Genomic DNA, 21,302 nt, shown 5'->3' with positions numbered 1-21,302 from the left:
AATTACAACTATTTGCATTACGGCTGTTAGCGAAGAAAAATCCACAAATTACACTGCAAAAAGTCAGTGTTCAAAAACAAGAATAAAAAATACAAAAATTAGGGGTATTTTATTTGAACTAAGCAAAATTATCTGCCAATAGAACAAGAAAATTTGGCTTGTCAAGACTTTCCAAAACAAGTAAAATTAGCTAACCTCAATGAACCCAAAAATACCTTATAATAAGTATATTCTCACTAATAACAACTGTTCTACTATATGAGTACGTATTTTCTATTGTTTCATTGAAAATAAAACAGCAAAGTCCATTTGGTTGTCATCTGTTTTAATATGAGACACAATTGTGTCAAAGTCATGATTTTTTTATTCATGCTTGAAATAAGAAATTATTACTTTAAAAAAGTTTTTTTATACTTGTGAGTATTGATGACACAGCTTTGCAACAGTTGATATTCTAGTTTCAAGCATGTTTTACTCAATATAGGTCATAACATCTCAGCAACAAGCTGTAATATCTTACTGAGATCATTTAGGACCAAAACCCTTAAAACAAGTAAAACACTCTAACATAAAATCTGCTTAGTGAGAAGAATTATCTTATCAGACATAAAATAAGCAAATATCACCCTTATTTGAGATATTTAATCTTACTTAGATTTCAGTTTTTGCAGTGTAGCCGCACCCTTTTATAAACCGCAGTGTTCAAAGCTTAGGGAAAAAGTAGAATTTACGGTTCGTCTTTTTTGTTGTTGTTGTTTTTAAGTATCTCAGACTATATTCCTCCTGTTATCTATCAGCGAACAAATCAAAGTTCCTCTCTCGCTATAACATCTGTACTTTTCCAAAGCCCGAGACGTCCATGTGAGGTCGAGGGCAAAGAGAAAAATAGGACATGTACAGTACATCCTGTTCTTTTTGTACTGTACAGTATGTCTCTCACCACCACATATCCCCCCCGCACTGTCAATTATGTTACATTAATTGTTGCATTAATTCAACATTAATGATGAAGCCCTTTTGCATACATTTGCAACTGCAGTTATATTAAGCTTTTTGTTGACTCTCCATGTTGCCTTCAATGACTGCTGATATGTATACACAAGTGTTTTGTTTGTGCTCAATAACGTTGACAGCCTCCTATTCCTTCATTCGTTGAAGTGGAATCAATGAACAAAGACAAAGATGTGTTCTCCGGTGTATACGCTGCATCCGTGGTTATATTTACAGTATGCCTTGGTCTCCACTGTGCACAGGTAAACAAGTAGCACATCCCACTGCAGTCATGGATGAGATGGACCTGCCCCAGATGAAGAAGGAGGTGGAGAGCCTCAAGTATCAGTTGGCCTTCAAAAGAGAGAAGTCCTCCAAAACAGTGACAGAGTGAGTTTCTATCCAAATACCGTATTTTTCGGAGTATAAGTCGCTCCGGGGTATAAGTCGCACCGGCCGAAAATGCATAATAAAGTAGAAAAAAAACCACATATAAGTCGCACTGGAGTATAAGTCGCATTTTTTGGTGAAATATATTTGATAAAAGCCAACACCAAGAATAGACATTTGAAAGGCAATTTAAAATAAATAAAGAATAGTGACCAACAGGCTGAATAAGTGTACATTATATGAGGCATAAATAACCAACTGAGAACGTGCCTGGTATGTTAACGTAACATATTATGGTAAGAGTCATTCAAATAACTATAACATATAGAACATGCTATACGTTTACCAAACAATCTGTCACTCCTAATCGCTAAATCCCATGAAATCTTATACGTCTAGTCTCTTACGTGAATGAGCTAAATAATATTATTTGATATTTTACGGTAATGTGTTAATAATTTCACACATAAGTCGCTCCTGAGTATAAGACGCACCCCCGACAAACTATGAAAAAAAACTGCGACTTATAGTCCGAAAAATACGGTAGCTTCTGATACAGTGGAACCGCTTCTGTTGCCAACCCTTCTATGTTGAACAACTTATTACCACAGTGTAGGGTTGTAACAATACCAATATTTTGGTACCGGTACCAAAATGTATTTCGATACTTTTTGATACTTTTATATATAAAGGGCATTATTGGCTTTATTTGAACAAAAAATCTCACGGTACATTAAACATATGTTTATTATTGCAAGTTTGTCCTTAAACAAAATAGTGAACATTGATTGATTGATTGATTGATTGATTGAGACTTTTATTAGTAGGTTGCACAGTGAAGTACATATTCCGTACAATTGACCACTAAATGGTAACACCCGAATAAGTTTTTCAACTTGTTTAAGTCGGGGTCCACTTAAATTGATTCATGATACAGATATATACTATCAGATATATACTATCATCATAATACAGTCATCACACAAGATAATCACAATGAATTATTGACATTATTTACAATCCGGGGTGTGGCGGGGGGGAGGGGGGTTAGGTTTGCTTGTTATCATCAGTCATCAACAATTGAGAACAGAGAAATGGATATTGGAACAGTGTAGGTCTGACTTGGTAGGATATGGACAGCAAGTAGTGGGCATAGATAGATAAATAGATAGATAGAGAGAGAGAGAGAGAGAGAGAGAGAGAGAGAGAGAGAGAGAGAGAGAGAGAGAGAGAGAGAGAGAGATCAGAAGGTAGTAAAAAGTATCTGCATTTGATTGTTTACATTTGATTATTAACAATCCGGGGAGGGTGTTAGTTTAGGGTTGTAGCTGCCTGGAGGTGTACTTTTATTGCGGTTTTGAAGGAGGATAGAGATGCCCTTTCTTTTACACCGGTTGGGAGTGCATTCCACATTGATGTGGCATAGAAAGAGAATGAGTTAAGACCTTTGTTAGTTCGGAATCTGGGTTTAACGTGGTTAGTGGAGCTCCCCCTGGTGTTGTGGTTATGGCGGTCATTTACGTTAAGGAAGTAGTTTGACATGTACTTCGGTATCAGGGAGGTGTAGTGGATTTTATAGACTAACATACAAGACAACTTGTCTTTTATTATTAAGTAAACAAACAAAGGCTCCTAATTTAGCTGCTGACGTATGTAGTAACATATTGTGTCATTTATCATTCTATTATTTTGTCAACATTATTAAGGACAAGTCGCGGAACATTTATTATTAATCTACTTGTTCATTTACTGTTAATATCTGCTTATTTTGTGTTTTAACATGTTCTATCTACACTTCTGTTAAAATGTAATAATCACTTATTTTTCTGTTGTTTGGATGCTTTACATTAGTTTTGGATGATACGACAAATTTGGGTATCAATCCGATACCAAGTAGTTACAGGATCATACATTGGTCATAATTTAAGTCCTCGTTTGTCCAGGGACATATTTCCTGAGTTTATAAACATATGAATTTTTTAAAAATGAAAAAAGATTTTGTGATGCTAAAACATATTGATGTAACCATAGTAGTATCGACTAAATACGCTCCTGTACTTGGTATCATTACAGTGGATGTCAGGTGTAGATCCACTCATTGCATTTGTTTACATTGTGACGCCGGTGAGCTATTGTATCCTCCTACGGTGTGTAGTGAAGCATGTTTAGCTATTCCTCGTCCTGCTGGGATGATACTTGTAAGAAACGTACTTTATTTGTCGCCATGGAGGCGAGGATTAGTGATTTAGAAGTAGCTAAAACACTGCAGACTGCGGATGGATGTTAGCTGCTAGCTAGCTAGCCATGTCTTGAAGCTCCTCTTCCTGAGGGCGTTTCAGTGCTATAACTTCACCTTTACCGTTAGTTTTTAAGCCAAAATGCGTCCATTCTCCCTTTTCTGTCTACACACTGTGTCTGCTTGTAAGTACTCCGTGATTGTGCGCTGCCGAACATGCTCCTCTGCTCGTAAAACCAGCAATGTCACCACATGACGACGACGCGCCATCATGCCCGTTTTTAAAAAAAAAAGGGAGTGGGAGGGGGGTTGGACTGGTACTTTTTAGAGGCGGTATAGTACCGATTATGATTCATTAGTATCGCGGTACTATACTAGTACCAGTATACCATACAACCCTACCACAGTGTTCTTCTTATTGCTAAAGGAGTCAACATCAACATACAGGGTCAAAATTGGGGATCCAAAGAGGTTATTTCTATAATAAAAATTTTTTAAAAGTCCATATTAGAGATCAGGATTTTATGCTGCCGATTTTAAGTAAGATCGGCCGATGCCAATACCGATACAGATCGCATGTATGAACTGTACATTTTTCATTCGATTTATGGTACCGGTAAGTGCTATTGACAATATCAACACAATATTTAAACTAGTTTCTTATTCTCTTTTTTGCATACAGTTGTTGGAGCAAAACACAGTCAATAGTACGCAATAACTCACATGTGTCAAACTCAAGGCCCGGGGTCCACATCTGGCCCGCCACCTCATTTTATGTGGCCCGAAAAGGCCTGGAATTACCATGTGTCTATTTATTTTTAAATGTAGTCAACTTTCTGTTTTGACAGAAAAACAAAACACATGCAATTTCATATTTTAAACTTATTCTAACATTGCAACAAATATATTATCACACACTCCAAACATCAAAATAAGTACTTAAGTATTTTGCTTGACTCATGATTTTGAAGCAACTTATCCATCAAATTGTTCAATGTAAAAATTATTTTTTGGTAAAAAAAAACTGGGAGCTCAGACAAAATTTTACCGTAAAAACACGAAACAAAAAAATGTGTAATATTGTTTTTCCATTTACAGCAGGGGTCTCAGACACGCGGCCCGCGGGCCAATTGCGGCCCGCGAGACGTTATTTTGCGGCCCGCACCTTAGTATGAAAATGTAATGTTAGTGCGGCCCGCGAGGTTTATATGAATGGCGCTTGACAGCGTCATACTTGCCATCCCTCCTGATTTTTCCGGTAGACTCCCGAATTTCAGGGCAACCATTCTCTCGAATGTCTGCCTATTTTCACCCAATCATCAATATTAAGGGCGTGCCGTGATGGCACTGCCTTTAGCGCCCTCTACAACCTGTACAAACAGCGTGCCAGCCCAGTCACATGTTGTATTTGGCTTCTGTACACACACGTAAGAGACATACTTGATCAACAGCCATACAGGTCACACTGAGGGTGGCCGTATAAACAACTTTAACACTGTTACAAATATGCGCCACACTGTGAACTCACACCAAACAAGAATGACAAACACATTTCGGGAGAACATCCGCACCGTAACACAACATAAACACAACAGAACAAATACCCAGAACCCTTTGCAGCACTAACTCTTCCGGGCTACAATATACACCCCCGCTACCACCAAACCCCGCCCCCCACACATCAAAGCCCCCCCGTGCGTCGGTTGAGGTGGGCGGGGTTTGGTGGTAGCGGGGGTGTATATTGTAGCCCGGAAGAGTTAGTGCTGCAAGGGGTTCTGGGTATTTGTTCTGTTGTGTTACGGTGCGGATGTTCTCCCGAAGTGTGTTTGTCATTCTTGTTTGGTGTGGGTTCACAGTGTGACGCATATTTGTAACAGTGTTAAAGTTGTATATACGGCCACCCTCAGTGTGACCTGTATGGCTGTTGATCAAGTATGTCTTGCAGTCACTTACGTGTGTCTGCAGAAGCCTCATACAACATGTGACTTGGCCGGCACGCTGTTTGTATGGTGAAAAAGCGGACGCGACGACAGGTTGTAGAGGACGTTAAAGGCAGTGCTATCACGGCACGCCCTTAATATTGTTGTGCGGTTGAAAATCAGGACAAATTCGGGAGAATGGTTGCCACCGGGAGATTGTCGGGAGGGGCACTGAAATTCGGGAGTCTCCCGGAAAAATCGGGAGGGTTGGCAAGTATGTTGCTAGGGCGGGATAGCCATTCAAAGAAGGTGAATTCATTAAAAAGTGCATGTTAGATTTTTTTAAGACATCTTTTCTTGCGGCCCAGCCTCACCCAGTTTCTGCATCCAGTGGCCCCCAGGTAAATTGAGTTTGAGACCCCTGATTTACAGTAATACACCGTAAAAACAATGACTGTAGGTTTCACAGTAAAACAGTGGTACTGTTTTCCCATTTAGATTTACAGTATACATTGTAAAAAACATGGTACGTTTTATGGTAAAATTTCGGCAGCAATTTAAAATGTATATATTATTCACTGTTAAAAGTGGCCCTCTGAGGGCAGCTATAACTCCTATGTGGCCCATGAAAACGAGTTTGACATTCCTGCAATAACTAAACACATCCTTTGGTATTTGCCCTCAGAGTCCTCCTGTGTCCAGGAAATTATTCCACGAGTTTGTAAACATCAACAAAAACCACAAAAAAATCATTTTGAGAAAATAGAAATATCACCCTAGTCACTCTAGTATCAATCATATATTGATACAACTTTTATATCGACACCACCGATTTATAGATCGATCCACCCTCGCCTTACGTGTGCTGTCTGGACTTTTTAAAGTTTACTGTATACAAGATACATATTCCAAATAGCATCTAAAGCAGGGGTCTCTAATGTTCATCACGATGTGAGATACTTTGACACCAAAAAGGAGAGGTGAGCTATTTGTGTTTATTACAAATAGTACTTTATTTACAAAGCAGAGCTACACTCAAACAGAGCGGCCATTTTCTTTGTTTATTTGTGGCAATGTCAATAAATAGAAGCATAAAGTTTGAATTGTTATAAAAATAGACAGAAGGCGCAGATTAAAAAAAATGTCAAGGTTGCATCACGAAGGGCATGTTGTGTAAAAACAAAAACAAATTAACTCACTCACACAAATTGACTCACAAAAATCTATTATAAAACATGTTCCTTGGCTCTGGATACGTAATGACAGCAGAACGGCGCAACAACACAACCGTAACATTTACTCTGGCGAGTGTTGCACACACACACACACACACACACACACACACACACACACACACACACACACACACACACACACACACACACACACACACACACACACACACACACACACACACACACACACACACTCACACACACATACTGGTTATCATTTAGAATGGGGACCAAGTTTTTGATCATGACTTGTGGGGACCACCCTTTTTACAGGTTGTGGAGGCATAAAAAAAATTGTGTAAAATGTCCACTGCCCAGTTAGCTCATACACGTCTTTAAATCTCTGGATTGATGAAGTAATGTGCTGATCATTCTTACTGGGGACCCTGGGGAAAAAGAGTTAATATGGTTCATGGGGACTAAATTTAAATAATTTTGCTTAATTCACACAAATTTGTACGTGACTACTGAGGAATGTCAAATGTCAAATGTCTCCCACTCAAACTAACCAGTAAACATGTTTTATGGGCCAAAGCTTAAAAATCTCTTAGGCATCTTCAGAATGGATCTGACTATCATTTAAAAAGGTTTCCCTTTAGGGGACCTGTTTTTTTGTCCCCATACCGTCAGAGGTCCCCTAAAGGTGACTGTGTAAACAGAGCGATGTCCCCATTAAGAAAGCGTTGCCAGAACACACACACACACACACATATTCTTGTATTTGTTACCTTTTTGAGACCTCTGAAAAATGCCTACCTCTTTAGGACCACCCTTTCCAGATATATAAAGATTTGTATTCACAACATCAATAATATATACATACTATGCAAATATAAAAAAGGTAAGCGTTTAGTAAATTTTTTGTATTTTTTGTTTGTAATTGGTTTTTAATCTTCATTATTTACTTCAAGTTATTACAGCATGTCTCTTTATACATATATATATTTTTTTTTAAAAAGGGACAAGTCGTAGAAAATGAAATATTAATCTACTTATTGTCTGTTTTAACATGTTCTATCTACACTTCTGTTAAAATGTAATAATCACTTATTCTTCTGTTATTTGGATGCTTTCAATCCGATACCAAGTAGTTACAGGATCATACATTGGTTGTATTCAAAGTCCTCGTGTGTCCAGGGACATATTTCCTGAGTTTATAAACATAATATCATTTTTTTTTTTAAACTAAAAAAGATTTTGTGATGCTAAAAAATATCGATGTAATCATAGTACCGTATTTTTCGGACTATAAGTCGCAGATTTTTTTATAGTTTGGCCGGGGGTGCGACTTATACTCAGGAGCGACTTATGTGTGAAATTATTAACACATTAGCGTAAAATATCAAATAATATTATTTAGCTCATTCACGTAAGAGACTAGACGTATAAGATTTCATGGGATTTAGCTATTAGGAGTGACAGATTGTTTGGTAAACGTATAGCATGTTCTATATGTTATAGTTATTTGAATGACTCTTACCATAATATGTTACGTTAACATACCAGGCACGTTCTCAGTTGGTTATTTATGCGTCATATAACGTACACTTATTCAGCCTGTTGTTCACTATTCTTTATTTATGTTAAATTGCCTTTAGAATGTCTATTCTTGGTGTTGGGTTTTATCAAATAGATTTCCCCCAAAAATGCGACTTATACTCCAGTGTGACTTATATATGTTTTTTCCCTTCTTTATTATGCATTTTTGGCCGGTGCGACTTATACTCCGAAAAATACGGTAGCTAGACAGTTATGTTTCAGTGATAATTAAGTTTTTAGGCCATCTCAATGCAACCAGCTTTTCTAACCTGTAACTTTTTTGAAAAAGTTTTATTATAATTATCATACCAAATAATACATTTTGAGAATGGGTTTGTATCAAGAATCGTGTTCAATCGAGAATTGTTCCTGAATTGGATCTAATTGTTAGGTTACCAAAGATTCCCACCCCTCGAAATGAATGATACATTTGGTTCTCAAATTTTGTCGACAAAAGTGGTCGACCATGTACGTTGACGTCAACTCAAGCGGGCACATTTCATCAATAAGAGCACAGTGGACCAAGAGTTGTTGGATTGGTCAACATAAGCGGTTTGTTGCTCTTAGCCAGGGGTGTCAAACTCATTTTCATTGAGGGCCACGTTGCAGGTTTGGGTGCACTCAACATTAATAAAAGAAACATACATGTATAAGGATTAGCCGCATGATATTGTCACACGATTACCTATGCATTTGAGTAAAAAAAATCTGTGGATTTTGCGGTCCAAAAAAATGGCAGAATTTTACCATAATATTTACAGTAAAATGGTCACACCCTATTTTATTTATTATGCATTTTCGGCCTGTGCGACTTATACTCCGGAGCGACTTATGCTCCGAAAAATACGGTATATTTTTTTTAAAAGGGACAAGTCGTAGAAAATTAAATATTAATCTACTTGTTCATTTACTGTTAATATCTGGTTATTTTATTTTTTAACATGTTCTATCTACACTTCTGCTAAAATGTAATAATCACTTATTCTTCTGTTGCTTTCAATCCGATACCAAGTAGTTACAGGATCATACATTGGTCATATTCAAAGTCCTCGTGTGTCCAGGGACATATTTCCTGAGTTTATAAACATAATATCAATTTTAAAAATAAATACAAAAGATTTTGTGATGCTAAAAAATATCGATGTAATCATAGTACCGTATTTTTCGGACTATAAGTCGCAGATTTTTTCATAGTTTGGCCGGAGCGACTTATGTGTGAAATTATTAACACATTACCGTAAAATATCAAATAATATTATTTAGCTCATTCACGTAAGAGACTAGACGTATAAGATTTCATGGGATTTAGCGATTAGGAGTGACAGATTGTTTGGTAAACGTATAGCATGTTCTATATGTTATAGTTATTTGAATGACTCTTACCATAATATGTTACGTTAACATACCAGGCACGTTCTCAGTTGGTTATTTATGCCTCATATAACGTACACTTATTCAGCCTGTTGTTCACTATTCTGTATTTATTTTAAATTGCCTTTCAAATGTCTATTCTTGGTGTTGGGTTTCATCAAATAAATTTCCCCAAAAAATGCGACTTATACTCCAGTGCGACTTATATATGTTTTTTTCCTTCTTTATTATGCATTTTCGTCCGGTGCGACTTATACTCCGGAGCGACTTATACTCCGAAAAATACGGAAGTATCGACTAGATACACTCCTGTACTTGGTATCATTACAGTGGATGTCAGGTGTAGATCCACCCATGGCGTTTGTTTACATTGTGACGCCGGTGAGCTATTGTATCCTCCTACGGTGTGTAGTGAAGCATGTTTAGCTATTCCTCGTCCTGCAGGGATGATACTTGTTAGAAACGTACTTTATTTGTCGCCATGGAGACGAGGATTAGTGATTTAGAAGTAGCTCAAACACTGCAGACTGGCCATGTCTTAAAGCACCTCTTCCTGAGGGCGTTTCAGTGTTATAACTTCACCTTTATCTTTAGTTTTTAGGCCAAAATGCGTCCATTCTCCCTTTTACGTCTGCTTGTAAGTACTCCGTGATTGTGCGCTGCCGAACGTGCTCCTCTGCTCGTAAAACAAGCAATGTTACGACGTGACGACGTGCTGTCATGCCCGTTAAAAAAAGGCTGTGGGTGGGAACCGGTACTTTTTAGAGGCGGTATAGTACCGAATATGATTCATTAGTATTGCGGCACTATACTAGTACCGATATACTGTACAACCCCACACACAAAAGTAATTCGATTACTCGTTAGTAGGAAACTGGTAAGCGGTGACTTCTACTCATTGCTTCCTGGCCTTATATGGAGAAGCGCACAGAGGATTGATTGTGGCAACCAAGTGGCTGTGGAATTTCAAAAATGTTTTCTGTCTCTCCAAAGTTTGGTGAAGTGGATAGAGGACGGCGTCCCTGAGGATCCCTTCTTGAACCCCGAGCTAATGAAGAACAACCCGTGGGTGGAGAAAGGAAAGTGCATCCTTCTGTAGGAGGATGGCGACCGGCCTGACGTTCCCTTCCAACCGACCCCCTGACCCCAGGACCTCTCAGCATGAATGTACAACACACGCCCCGACAAGGCCTCACCGAACACACTTTTGCCTGACCGCCACTCTTTCACTCAGTCAATGTACGCCATCGGTGCTCCACCTCGTCCGCCAATACCACGACTCCACTGCGCTTTTGCAATTACCGACGACACGCTTTCTTTGAATTCACGGGTGAAACATCCTCACGGTTGACTCAGCTTGATACAGGCGTTTGTTACCCACTCTTTGTATTCTCCCAAATAAACTCTTTAATTAGGTGGTTGACATAACAATGCCTTAAAGTCGCTCATGGTCATGATGCATTCAGATAACATTTGAAGACATTGTGACTTCTTTTTCTTAAATACATTTAAATGACTACTTGCTCGTCATTGTACACCACGGATGTTTATACCTCTGGCCGTTTAAACGTCTTATGTATTTAAAGACACTTTGTTTCAGGTCACAAAGCGTTTAAAAACCCTCTTTATCTTATCTCAGACATTTTTGTCAGTTTATGTTGAGCCTTTTCTGCAGACATGAATCTAAAATGAAAAAAAGTGAGCTGATATTGCGTGGTACGACTCGAAACACGCCTGGGCTTGAACCCACAGCTCCCGTCTGACTGCGAGTCGAGCATGCGAGCCGGCTCATTGACCGGCGGGGCTCTTGAGGTGTTGGGGAGTGTGGTTTACTTTTGGTGGTAGCACACAGCTTAGCTGTTAGATGTACCTATTAACCCGCCCGTTCTTTCCACCCGGCAATATCGATGTAACACATCCTGTAGACAGTGAAGTCAGGCCTTCACAATAAAGCACGGTAGTAAAAATTAACAGCGTAATTTCCCTTATTTTCACACTTATTTTGAAATAAAAATTATATGTATTTTAACTTTCATGGAAAAAAAATCCTCTTGGGCAACATTGACCGCACTTCTACTGTAGCCAGGGAAGTCAGGCCTTCACAATAAAGCACGGCAGTAAAAATGAACAGCGCTTTCCGGAAAATGTCCCTTATTTTCACACTTATTTTGAAATATAAATTATATGTATTTTAACTTTCATGGAAAAAAATCCTCTTGGGCAACATTGCCGTCACTTCTAATGTAGCCAGGGAAGTCAGGCCTTCACAATAAAGCACGGCAGTAAAAATGAACAGCGTTTTCCAGAAAATTTCCCTTATTTTCACACTTATTTTGAAATAAAAATGATATGTATTTTAACTTTCATGGAAAACAATCCTCTTGGGCAACATTGGCGTCACTTCTACTGTAGCCAGTGAAGCCAGACCTTCACAATAAGGCACGGCAGTAAAAATGAACAGCGTTTTCCGGAAAATTTGCCTTATTTTCACACTTATTTTGAAAAAAAAAATTATATGTATTTTAACTTTCATGGGAAAAAAATCCTCTTGGGCAACTTTGGTGTCACTTCTACTGTAGCCGGGGAAGCCAGGCCTTCACAATAAAGCACGGCAGTAAAAATTAACAGCGTTTTCCGGAAAATTTCCCTTATTTTCACACTTATTTGGAAAAAAAATTATATGTCTTTTAACTTTCATGGAAAAAAATCCTTTTGGGCAACATTGCCGTCACTTCTACTGTAGCCAGGGAAGTCAGGCCTTCACAATAAAGCACGGCAGTAAAAATGAACAGAGTGTTCCTGAAAATGTCTCTTATTTTCACACTTATTTTGAAATAAACATTATATGTATTTTACCTTCCATGGGGGAAAAAATCCTCTTGGGCAACATTGGCGTAACATATACTGTAGCTAGTGAAGCCAGACCTTCACAATAAAGCACAGAAGTAAAAATTCACAGAGTTTTCCGTAAAATTTCCCTTATTTTCACCTTTATTTTGAAATAAACATTATATGTATTTTAACTTTCATGGGGGAAAAAATCCTCTTGGGCAACAGTGGCGTAACATATACTGTAGCCAGTGAAGTCAGGGCTTCACAATAAAGCACGGTAAAAATGAACAGAGTTTTCCGGAAAATTTCCCTTAATTTCACCTTTATTTTGATATAAAAGTCAGGCTTTCACAATAAAGCATGTCAGTAAAACAAAACATAAATGTCCTAAATTTGCTGTAATTTCTACCCTTATTTACCCCTTTATTATTTTGAAATGCAAATGATACAGGAAATAAAATCCTCTCGGGAACCATTGGCATAACACATCCTGTAGCCACTAAAGTCAGGCCTTCAGAATAAAACAAGGCAGTGAAAATAACCACAGAGTTTTCCAGAAAAATTCCCTTGTTTTCACCTTTATTTTGAAATGAAAATGATATGTATTTTAACTTTCATGAAAAAAAAAAATCCTCTTGGGCAACATTGGCGTAACAGATCCTTTAACCAGCGAAGTCAAGCTTTCAAAATAAAGCACGGCAGGAAAGTTACCACAGTGGAAAGACCAAAATGTCCTGGAAAATGTCCCCATTATTATTCTGTAATGCCTATAATATTTATTGTGACTTTCATGGAGAAAAAATTATCTCGAGGAACATTGGCGTGACATGCTGTAGTTAGTAAAGCCAGGCCTTCAAAATAAAGCATGTCAGTAAAATAACCACAGAGGAAAAAATTGAAATTTTCCGGAATTTTTACCCTTATTTACCCCTTTATTATTTTGAAATGCAATTAATACAGGAAATAAAATCCTCTCGGTCACCATCAGCATAACGTATCCTGTACCCACTAAAGTCAGGCCTTCAGAATAAAGCGAGGCAGTGAAAATAACCACAGAGTTTTCCGGAAAATTTACCTTATTTTGAAAAAAAATTATCTTGGGCAACATTGGCGTAACATATACTGTAGCCAGTAAAGTTTGGCCTTGAAAATAAAGCAGGCCAGTAAAAAAAAAAATATGGAAAGACCTTCATTTTCCTTATTTCCCCCCTTTCTATTTTTAAAGACAATGATATGTATTTTAACTTTCATGAAACTCCAGCACCCCCCGCCATCCCGAGAGGGACAATCCGTAGAAAAATGGATGGATGGATGGAAAAAACATTCTGTGGCCAGTGAAGTCAGGCCTTCACAATAACGCGCGGCAGTAAAACAACCACGTGGAAAGACCTAAATTTCCCTAATTTTACGGAAATGTTCCATTATTTTGACATTTATTTTAACTTTCATGTAAAAAAAAAATTGGCGTAACACATCCTGTAGCCAGTGAAATCAGGCCTTCAAAATAAGGCACGCGGGTAACATAACCAAAGTGGAAAGACCGGAATTTTGCTTATTTTTCCTAATTTCTCGGAAAATTCCCTTTATTTTTCCCGTTATTATGTTGAAACGCAAATATTGGCAGGTATGAGCTAAGCTAACGTACAAGACAAAAAAAATTCCCTGCCTAGAATATTTGACCAAACAACAAAATCCTTCCCCCGCACTTAAAAGTTGCTAATGTTTAGACACGTTTTACAGCTTTGCTTTTGAAGCATGTTTTTCCTATTAACCATAACTTGGCATGTTGTTGTTCTTTAGTGTCATTAGACTGGAGTGTGTGTGTTTGTTGTTGCTCCCGCTCTCTGGAGGGGTTTTTACTTCCCCCCACACCCCCATCCTTACTGACACTCCCTAGGGACCACGCAAACACACAATCATTGTACAAACACTCCTAAACCCCTTTGACTTATGAATCACTTACTTTATTTATTTTATTTATTTATTTATTAGAACTGTTTTCCTGTGATACGTTTCTGTCCCGATATTTATTCCGATTATTAGCGTCTACAAATGCAACACTTTGTCAGATCAACAACTGCCTTGGACACAGTTCCCTTAAAACCAGACTGTCAATATTTGGAGGTGTGAACACTGCATGAGTTGAACATGGCAGATGGTCACACACACACACACACACACACACGCGGACACACACACACATCAGCAGAACACACACGCTGCTTGGTAGGAAAGGTGATGAAGTAGGACGACATGGGGAACCTCACGTCATCTCAGTACTGTAATGACTCTCATTATATTGGCTCACCACCGCCCCACCACCCCCAAGGCTTATTCTGTAATTGGGTGACTTTTGTACACTGCAGATATTTAAATGAACTTACCTTAGTTGCTCTATGACGTGCTAATGAATTCATGTTTGCCAACTCATCAAACATGCATAGAACAGCACTTCTGCTCCTTGGAAACATTTGACCAATCAGATACTGCTTGTTCCCTTTCATTCAGATCTTTGTGTCCTCAGTCCCTCACACCTGGACTGTCCAGGTTGTCTTAGAAGATGTTCCGCCTCTCATCCGGCTAGATAGGACGGTTCTAGTCTGACTGTTGTCTGACTAGATAGGACATCTGTAGTCTGACTATATAGGTCAGCCCCAGTCTGACTGTTGCCTGACAAGATAGAACATCTGTAGTCTGACTAGATAGGTCAACCCCAGTCTGACTGTAGTCCGACAAGATAGGACAGCTCTAGTCTGACTTGTCTGACTAGATAGAACCGCCCTAGTCTGACTATTGTCTGACTACATAGAACATCTGTAGTCTGACTAGATAGGTCAACCCCAGTCTGACTGTAGTCTGACAAGATAAAACATCTCTAGTCTGACTAGATAGGTCAGCCCCAGTCTGACTGTTGTCTTAAAGGTAGGACGGCTCTAGTCTGACTAGATAGGAGAGTGCCAGTGTGACTATTGCCTAACTTGATAGATCATCTGTAGTCTGACTACATAGGTCAGCTCCAGTCTGACTATTGTCTGACTAGATAGGTCAGCCCCAGTCTGACTGCTGTCTGACAAGATAGGATGGCTCTAGTCTGACTATTGTCTGACTAGATAGGAGAGTGCCAGTGTGACTATTGTCTGACTAGATAGGACCGCTCTAGCCTGACTTGTCTGACTAGATGGAACATCTCTAGTCTGACTATTGTCTGACTAGATAGGACATCTGTAGTCTGACTACATAGGTCAGCCCCGGTCTGACTGTTGTCTGACAAGATAGGACAGCCCTAGTCTGACTTGTCTGACTAGATGGAACATCTCTAGTCTGATTATTGTCTGACTAGATAGAACTTCTGTAGTCTGACTACATAGGCCAGCCCCACTTTGACTGTTGTCTGAGAATATAGACATCTCTAGTCTGACTTGTCTGACTAGATGGAACATCTCTAGTCTGACTATTGTCTGACTAGATAGAACTTCTGTAGTCTGACTACTGTACATAGGTCAGCCCTAGTTTGACTGTTGTCTGACAATATAGAACATCTCTAGTCTGACTAGATAAGTCAGTCCCAGTCTGACTGTTTTCTGACAAGATAGGACCGCACTAGCCTAACTTGTCTGACTAGATGGTACATCTATAGTCTGACTACATAGGTCAGCCCCAGTCTGACTGTTGTCTGACAAGATAGAAAATCTCTAGTCTGACTAGATAGGTCATCCCCAGTCTGACTGTTGCCTGACAAGATCCTCTGTGCCGAGGATGTCGTTGTGGCTTGTGCAGCCCTTTGAGACACTTGTGATTTAGGGCTATATAAATAAACATTGATTGATTGATTGATTGAAGATTGGACAGCTCTAGTCTGACTTGTCTGACTAGATAGAACCGCCCTAGTCTGACTATTGTCTGACTAGATAGAACATCTGTAGTCTGACTAGATAGGTCAACCCCAGTCTGACTGTAGTCTGACAAGATAAAACATCTCTAGTCTGACTAGATAGGTCAGCCCCAGTCTGACTGTTGTCTGACAAGATAGGACGGCTCTAGTCTGACTATTGTCTGACTAGATAGGAGAGTGCCAGTGTGACTATTGTCTGACTTGATAGATCATCTGTAGTCTGACTACATAGGTCAGCTCCAGTCTGACTATTGTCTGACTAGATAGGTCAGCCCCAGTCTGACTGTTGTCTGACAAGAAGGGTGGCTCTAGTCTGACTATTGTCTGACTAGATAGGAGAGTGCCAGTGTGACTATTGTCTGACTAGATAGGACCGCTCTAGCCTGACTTGTCTGACTAGATGGAACATCTCTAGTCTGACTATTGTCTGACTAGATAGGACATCTGTAGTCTGACTACATAGGTCAGCCCCAGTCTGACTGTTGTCTGACAAGATAGGTCAGCTCAGTCTGACTGTTGTCTGACTAGATAGGACAGCTCCAGTGTGACTATTGTCTGACTAGATAGGACAGTCAAAGTCTGAATGTTGTCTGACTAGATTAGGCAACTCTAGTCTGACAAGATAGGTCAGCCCCAGCCTGGCGGTTGTCTGACTAGATAAAATCACTCCAGGGTCATTATTGTCTGACTAGATAAGACAGCTCTCGTCTGACTACTGTCTGACTAGATAAGGCATCTCTAGTCTGACTAGATAGGCCAGCCCCAGTCTGACCGTTGTCTGACTAGATAGGACAGCGCTAGTATGACCATCGTCTGACTAGATAGGACAGTGCTAGTATGACCATTGTCTGACTCAATAGGACATCTCTAGTTTGACTAAATAGGTCAGCCCCAATATGACCGCTGTCTGACTAGGTAGGACAACTCCCGTCTGACTATAGTCTGCCTATATTAGACAGCTCCATTCTGACTATTGTTTGACTAAATTGGACTGCTACAGTTCGACTATTGTTTGACTAGATAGGGCAGCTCTAGTCTAACCATTGTCTGACTAGATACGACAACCCTAGTCTGACTATTTCCTAAAAAAAATAGGACAGCACTTGTCTGACTATTGTTTGACTAGATGGGGCACCTCTAGTTTGACTGGATTGGTCAGCCCCAGTTTGACTGTTGTCTGGCTAGCTAGGACAGCTCTAGTGTGACTATTGTCTGAATAGATAGGACAGTTCTAGTCTGACTATTATCTAACAAGAATGGACAGCTGTCATCTGACTAGATAAGACAGTCCCAGTTTGACTAGATAGGACAGCTCCAGTCTTACTTTTGCCTGACCAGATTGGACAGCTGTCGTCTGACTATTGTATGAATAGATGGGACAGCTCGTCTGACTAGATAGGACAGCCTTAGTCCGACTATTGTCTGACTAGATAGGACATCTCTAGTCTGACTAGATAGGACAGATCTAGTCTAATATCGTCTGACTAAACGGGACAGCTCTAGTCTGACTATTGTCCGACTAGATAGGACAGCTTTAGTCTAATATCGTCTGACTAATCGGGACAGCTGCAGTCTGACTATCGTCTGACTAGATCGGACAGATGTAGTCTGACTATTGTCTGGCTAGATAAAACAGCTCGAGTCTGATATCATCGGACTAAATAGTACATCTGTAGTCTTACTATTGTCTGACTAGATAGGTCAGCCCCAGTCTGACTGTTGTGTGACTAGATAGGGCAGCATTAGTTTAACTATTGACTGACTAGATACAACAGTTTTAATCTGACTAGTTAGGACAGCTGTAGTCTGACTATCGTCTGACTATATACGACAGCTGTAGTCTGACTATTGCCAGACTAGATACGACAGCTTTAATTTGACTAAATAGGACAGCTGTAGTCTGACTATCGCCTGACTTGATACGACAGCTTTAATCTGACTAGATACGACAGCCATAGTCTGACTATTGTCTGACTAGATAAGACAGATTTAGTCTAATATCGTCTGAATAAACGGGACGGCTCTAGTCTTGACAATCGTCCGACTAGATAGGACAGCTCTCGTCTAATATTGTCTGACTAATCGGGACAGCTCTAGTCTGACTATTTTCTGACTAGATACGGCAGCTCTAGTCTAATATCATCTGACTAGATAGTACAACTGTAGTCTTACTATCGCCTGACTAGATAGGACAGCTTTAATCTGACTAGATAGGACAGCTGTAGTCTAACTAGATAGGGCAGCTTTATTCTGACTAGATAGGACAGCTGTAGTCTGACTGTAGCATGACTAGATAGGACATCTTTAATCTGACTAGATAGGACAGCTGTAGTCTGACTATCGCCTGATTAGATAGGGCGGCTTTAATCTGACTGGGTAGTACAGCTGTAGTTTTACTATCGCCTGACTAAATAGGACAGCTTTAATCAGACTAGATAGGACAGCTGTAGTCTGACTATCGCCTGACTAGATAGGACAGCTTTAATCACACCAGATAGTACAGCTGTAGTCTGACTATTGTCTGACTAGATAGGACATCTTTAACCTGACTGGATAGGACAGCTGTAGTCTGACTAGATAAAACAGCTGTAGTCTTACTATCGCCTGACTAGATAGGACAGCTTTAATCTGACTAGGTAGTACAGCTGTAGTCTTACTATCGCCTGACTAGATTGGACATCTTTAATCTGACTGGATAGGACAGCTGCAGTCTGACTATCGCCTGACTAGATAGGACAGCTTTAATCTGACTAGATAGGACAGCTCTAATCTAATATTGTCTGACTAATCGGGACTAATCCAGCTGTAGTCTGACTAGATAGGACAGCTGTAGTCTGACTATCGCCTGACTAGATAGGACATCTTTAATCTGACTAGATAGGACAGCTGTAGTCTGACTACCGCCTGACTAGATAGGGCCGCTTTATTCTGACTAGGTAGTACAGCTGTAGTCTTACTAACGCCTGACTGGATAGGACAGCTCTAATCTGACTAGATAGGACAGCTGTAGTCTGACTATTGTCTGGCTAAATAGGACAGCTTTAACCTGACTAGATAGGACAGCTGTAGTTTGACTAGATAAAACAGCTGTAGTCTGACACTCGCCTGACTAGATAGGGCAGCTTTAATCTGACTGGGTAGTACAGCTGTAGTTTTACTATCGCCTGACTAGATAGGACAGCTTTAATCCGACTAGATAGGACAGCTGTAGTCTGACTGTCTATCGCCTGACTAGATAGGAAAGCTTTAATCAGACTAGATAGGACAGCTGTAGTCTTACTATCGCCTGACTAGATAAGCCATCTTTAATCTGACTAGATAGGACAACTGTAGTCTGACTATCGCCTGACTAGATAGGACAGCTTTAATCTTAATAGATAGGACAGCTGTAGTCTGACTATCACCTGACTAGATAGGACAGCTTTAATCAGACTAGATAGGACAGCTGTAGTCTGACTATTGTCTGACTAGATAGGACAGCTTTAACCTGACTAGATAGGACAGCTGTAGTCTGACTAGATAAAACAGCTGTAGTCTGACTATCGCCTGACTAGATAGGACAGCTTTAATCTGACTAGATAGGACAGCTGTAGTCTGACTGACTATCGCCTGACTAGATAGGACAGCTGTAGTCTGACTATCACCTGACTAGATAGGACAGCTTTAATCTGACTAGATAGGACAGCTCTAATCTAATATTGTCTGACTAATCGGGACAGCTCTAGTCTTGACTATTGTCTGACGAGATACGGCAGCTCTAGTCTAATATCATCTGACCAAATAGTACAGATGTAATCTTACTAGCGCCTGACTACATAGGACAGCTTTAATCTGACCAGATAGGACAGCTGCAGTCTGACTAGATAGGACAGCTGTAGGAAAGTCATGAACATGTTGTAAGACAACCTAAACAGCAGGGGGGTGAATCTTACATCAATCCACCATTCATTTCAATTCCGATTGGCGTGACGATTCCATTCAGGATCCATTCTGGATCCAACGAGAATCTCCATTTCTACCCATTATTTGCTAGTAAACTTGTAGAAATGGATTCTAGCAGCCTCACTAAACCGTAACTTTCCACTTTTGGTTTCATGTTGTTCCAAGTCAGCTGCTCGTGTCCAAATGTAGCCAAGTGACGTCTTGCATGACAAAATACTCGGAAAGTGCAAAAAGTGTCTGAGCTGCTTCCTGTTTGTCGCTTTTCCAGGGACCTATGTGCTAAAACGTGGATGTTCGGTTGCTACTCCAACATTTGAACTGAACACACTTGTGTGCCACCACTGGAAACGCCTCTAATGCTGTTTGTTTGACACGCTTTGTCTTTCTTCCGTATGACTCTTCAGTCCCTTTTCATATAACCTGCAAGTGTGTGTGTGTGTGTGTGTGTGTGTGTGTGTGTGTGTGTGTGTGTGTGTGTGTGTGTGTGTGTGCGTGTGTGTGTGTGATGTTTCTTCGATTGCAGCGTCAGCATTAACCCGTGCGAGTCTGCCTAGTTAGCAGCAATTCCCTTGTGAGAGTGCTGGGGAGTTCCTATTATGCATCGTGTGTAAAGAAGACAAGCAATAAATTCAAGATCATTTTGTATTGGATTTTTTGCAAAAACATTTATCTTAATAAAGTAGAAGATTTTGAAAAGGCGATGTCGTGTCATTTGTATGAACAAGTGTTTTCTCCTTTTCCCCCCTACATGACAAAAACATGCTGGCTTATTGAAGTGTCCATTTAGGTGTGAATGTCACGGAGCCCCTAAAGGGACATGGGGGAAAAAATGTTTTTATAATTGAAAATTTTTTTTTTTATAGACATGTATCTTGTGCGCAAGAGAAACTTTCTCGTGCGCACAAGAAACATTTTATAAAGTTAAAAATAATGTTTTTTTAAATAATTAAAAACAT

The 21,302-nt window shown here is 39.7% G+C and overlaps 1 protein-coding gene across 1 annotated transcript in view; it reads left to right on the top strand.

The window, feature by feature from the left end:
• gng13b (guanine nucleotide binding protein (G protein), gamma 13b) overlaps positions 1-21,035 on the top strand; it is a 58,186-nt gene extending 37,151 nt beyond the window's left edge. Inside the window, exons 2-3 of the mRNA XM_062037345.1 lie at positions 1,254-1,380; positions 10,674-21,035. Of these exons, the coding sequence (XP_061893329.1) occupies positions 1,283-1,380; positions 10,674-10,779 (204 nt within the window). The 5' untranslated portion in view covers positions 1,254-1,282 and the 3' untranslated portion in view covers positions 10,780-21,035. The remainder of the gene's footprint in view (positions 1-1,253; positions 1,381-10,673) is intronic.
• Positions 21,036-21,302: the final 267 nt, after the last annotated feature.

The sequence above is a fragment of the Entelurus aequoreus genome, linkage group LG25 (genome assembly GCF_033978785.1).
Source record: "Entelurus aequoreus isolate RoL-2023_Sb linkage group LG25, RoL_Eaeq_v1.1, whole genome shotgun sequence".
Taxonomy (NCBI): Eukaryota; Metazoa; Chordata; class Actinopteri; order Syngnathiformes; family Syngnathidae; genus Entelurus; species Entelurus aequoreus.
This window is presented reverse-complemented; position numbering and strand designations above follow the sequence as displayed.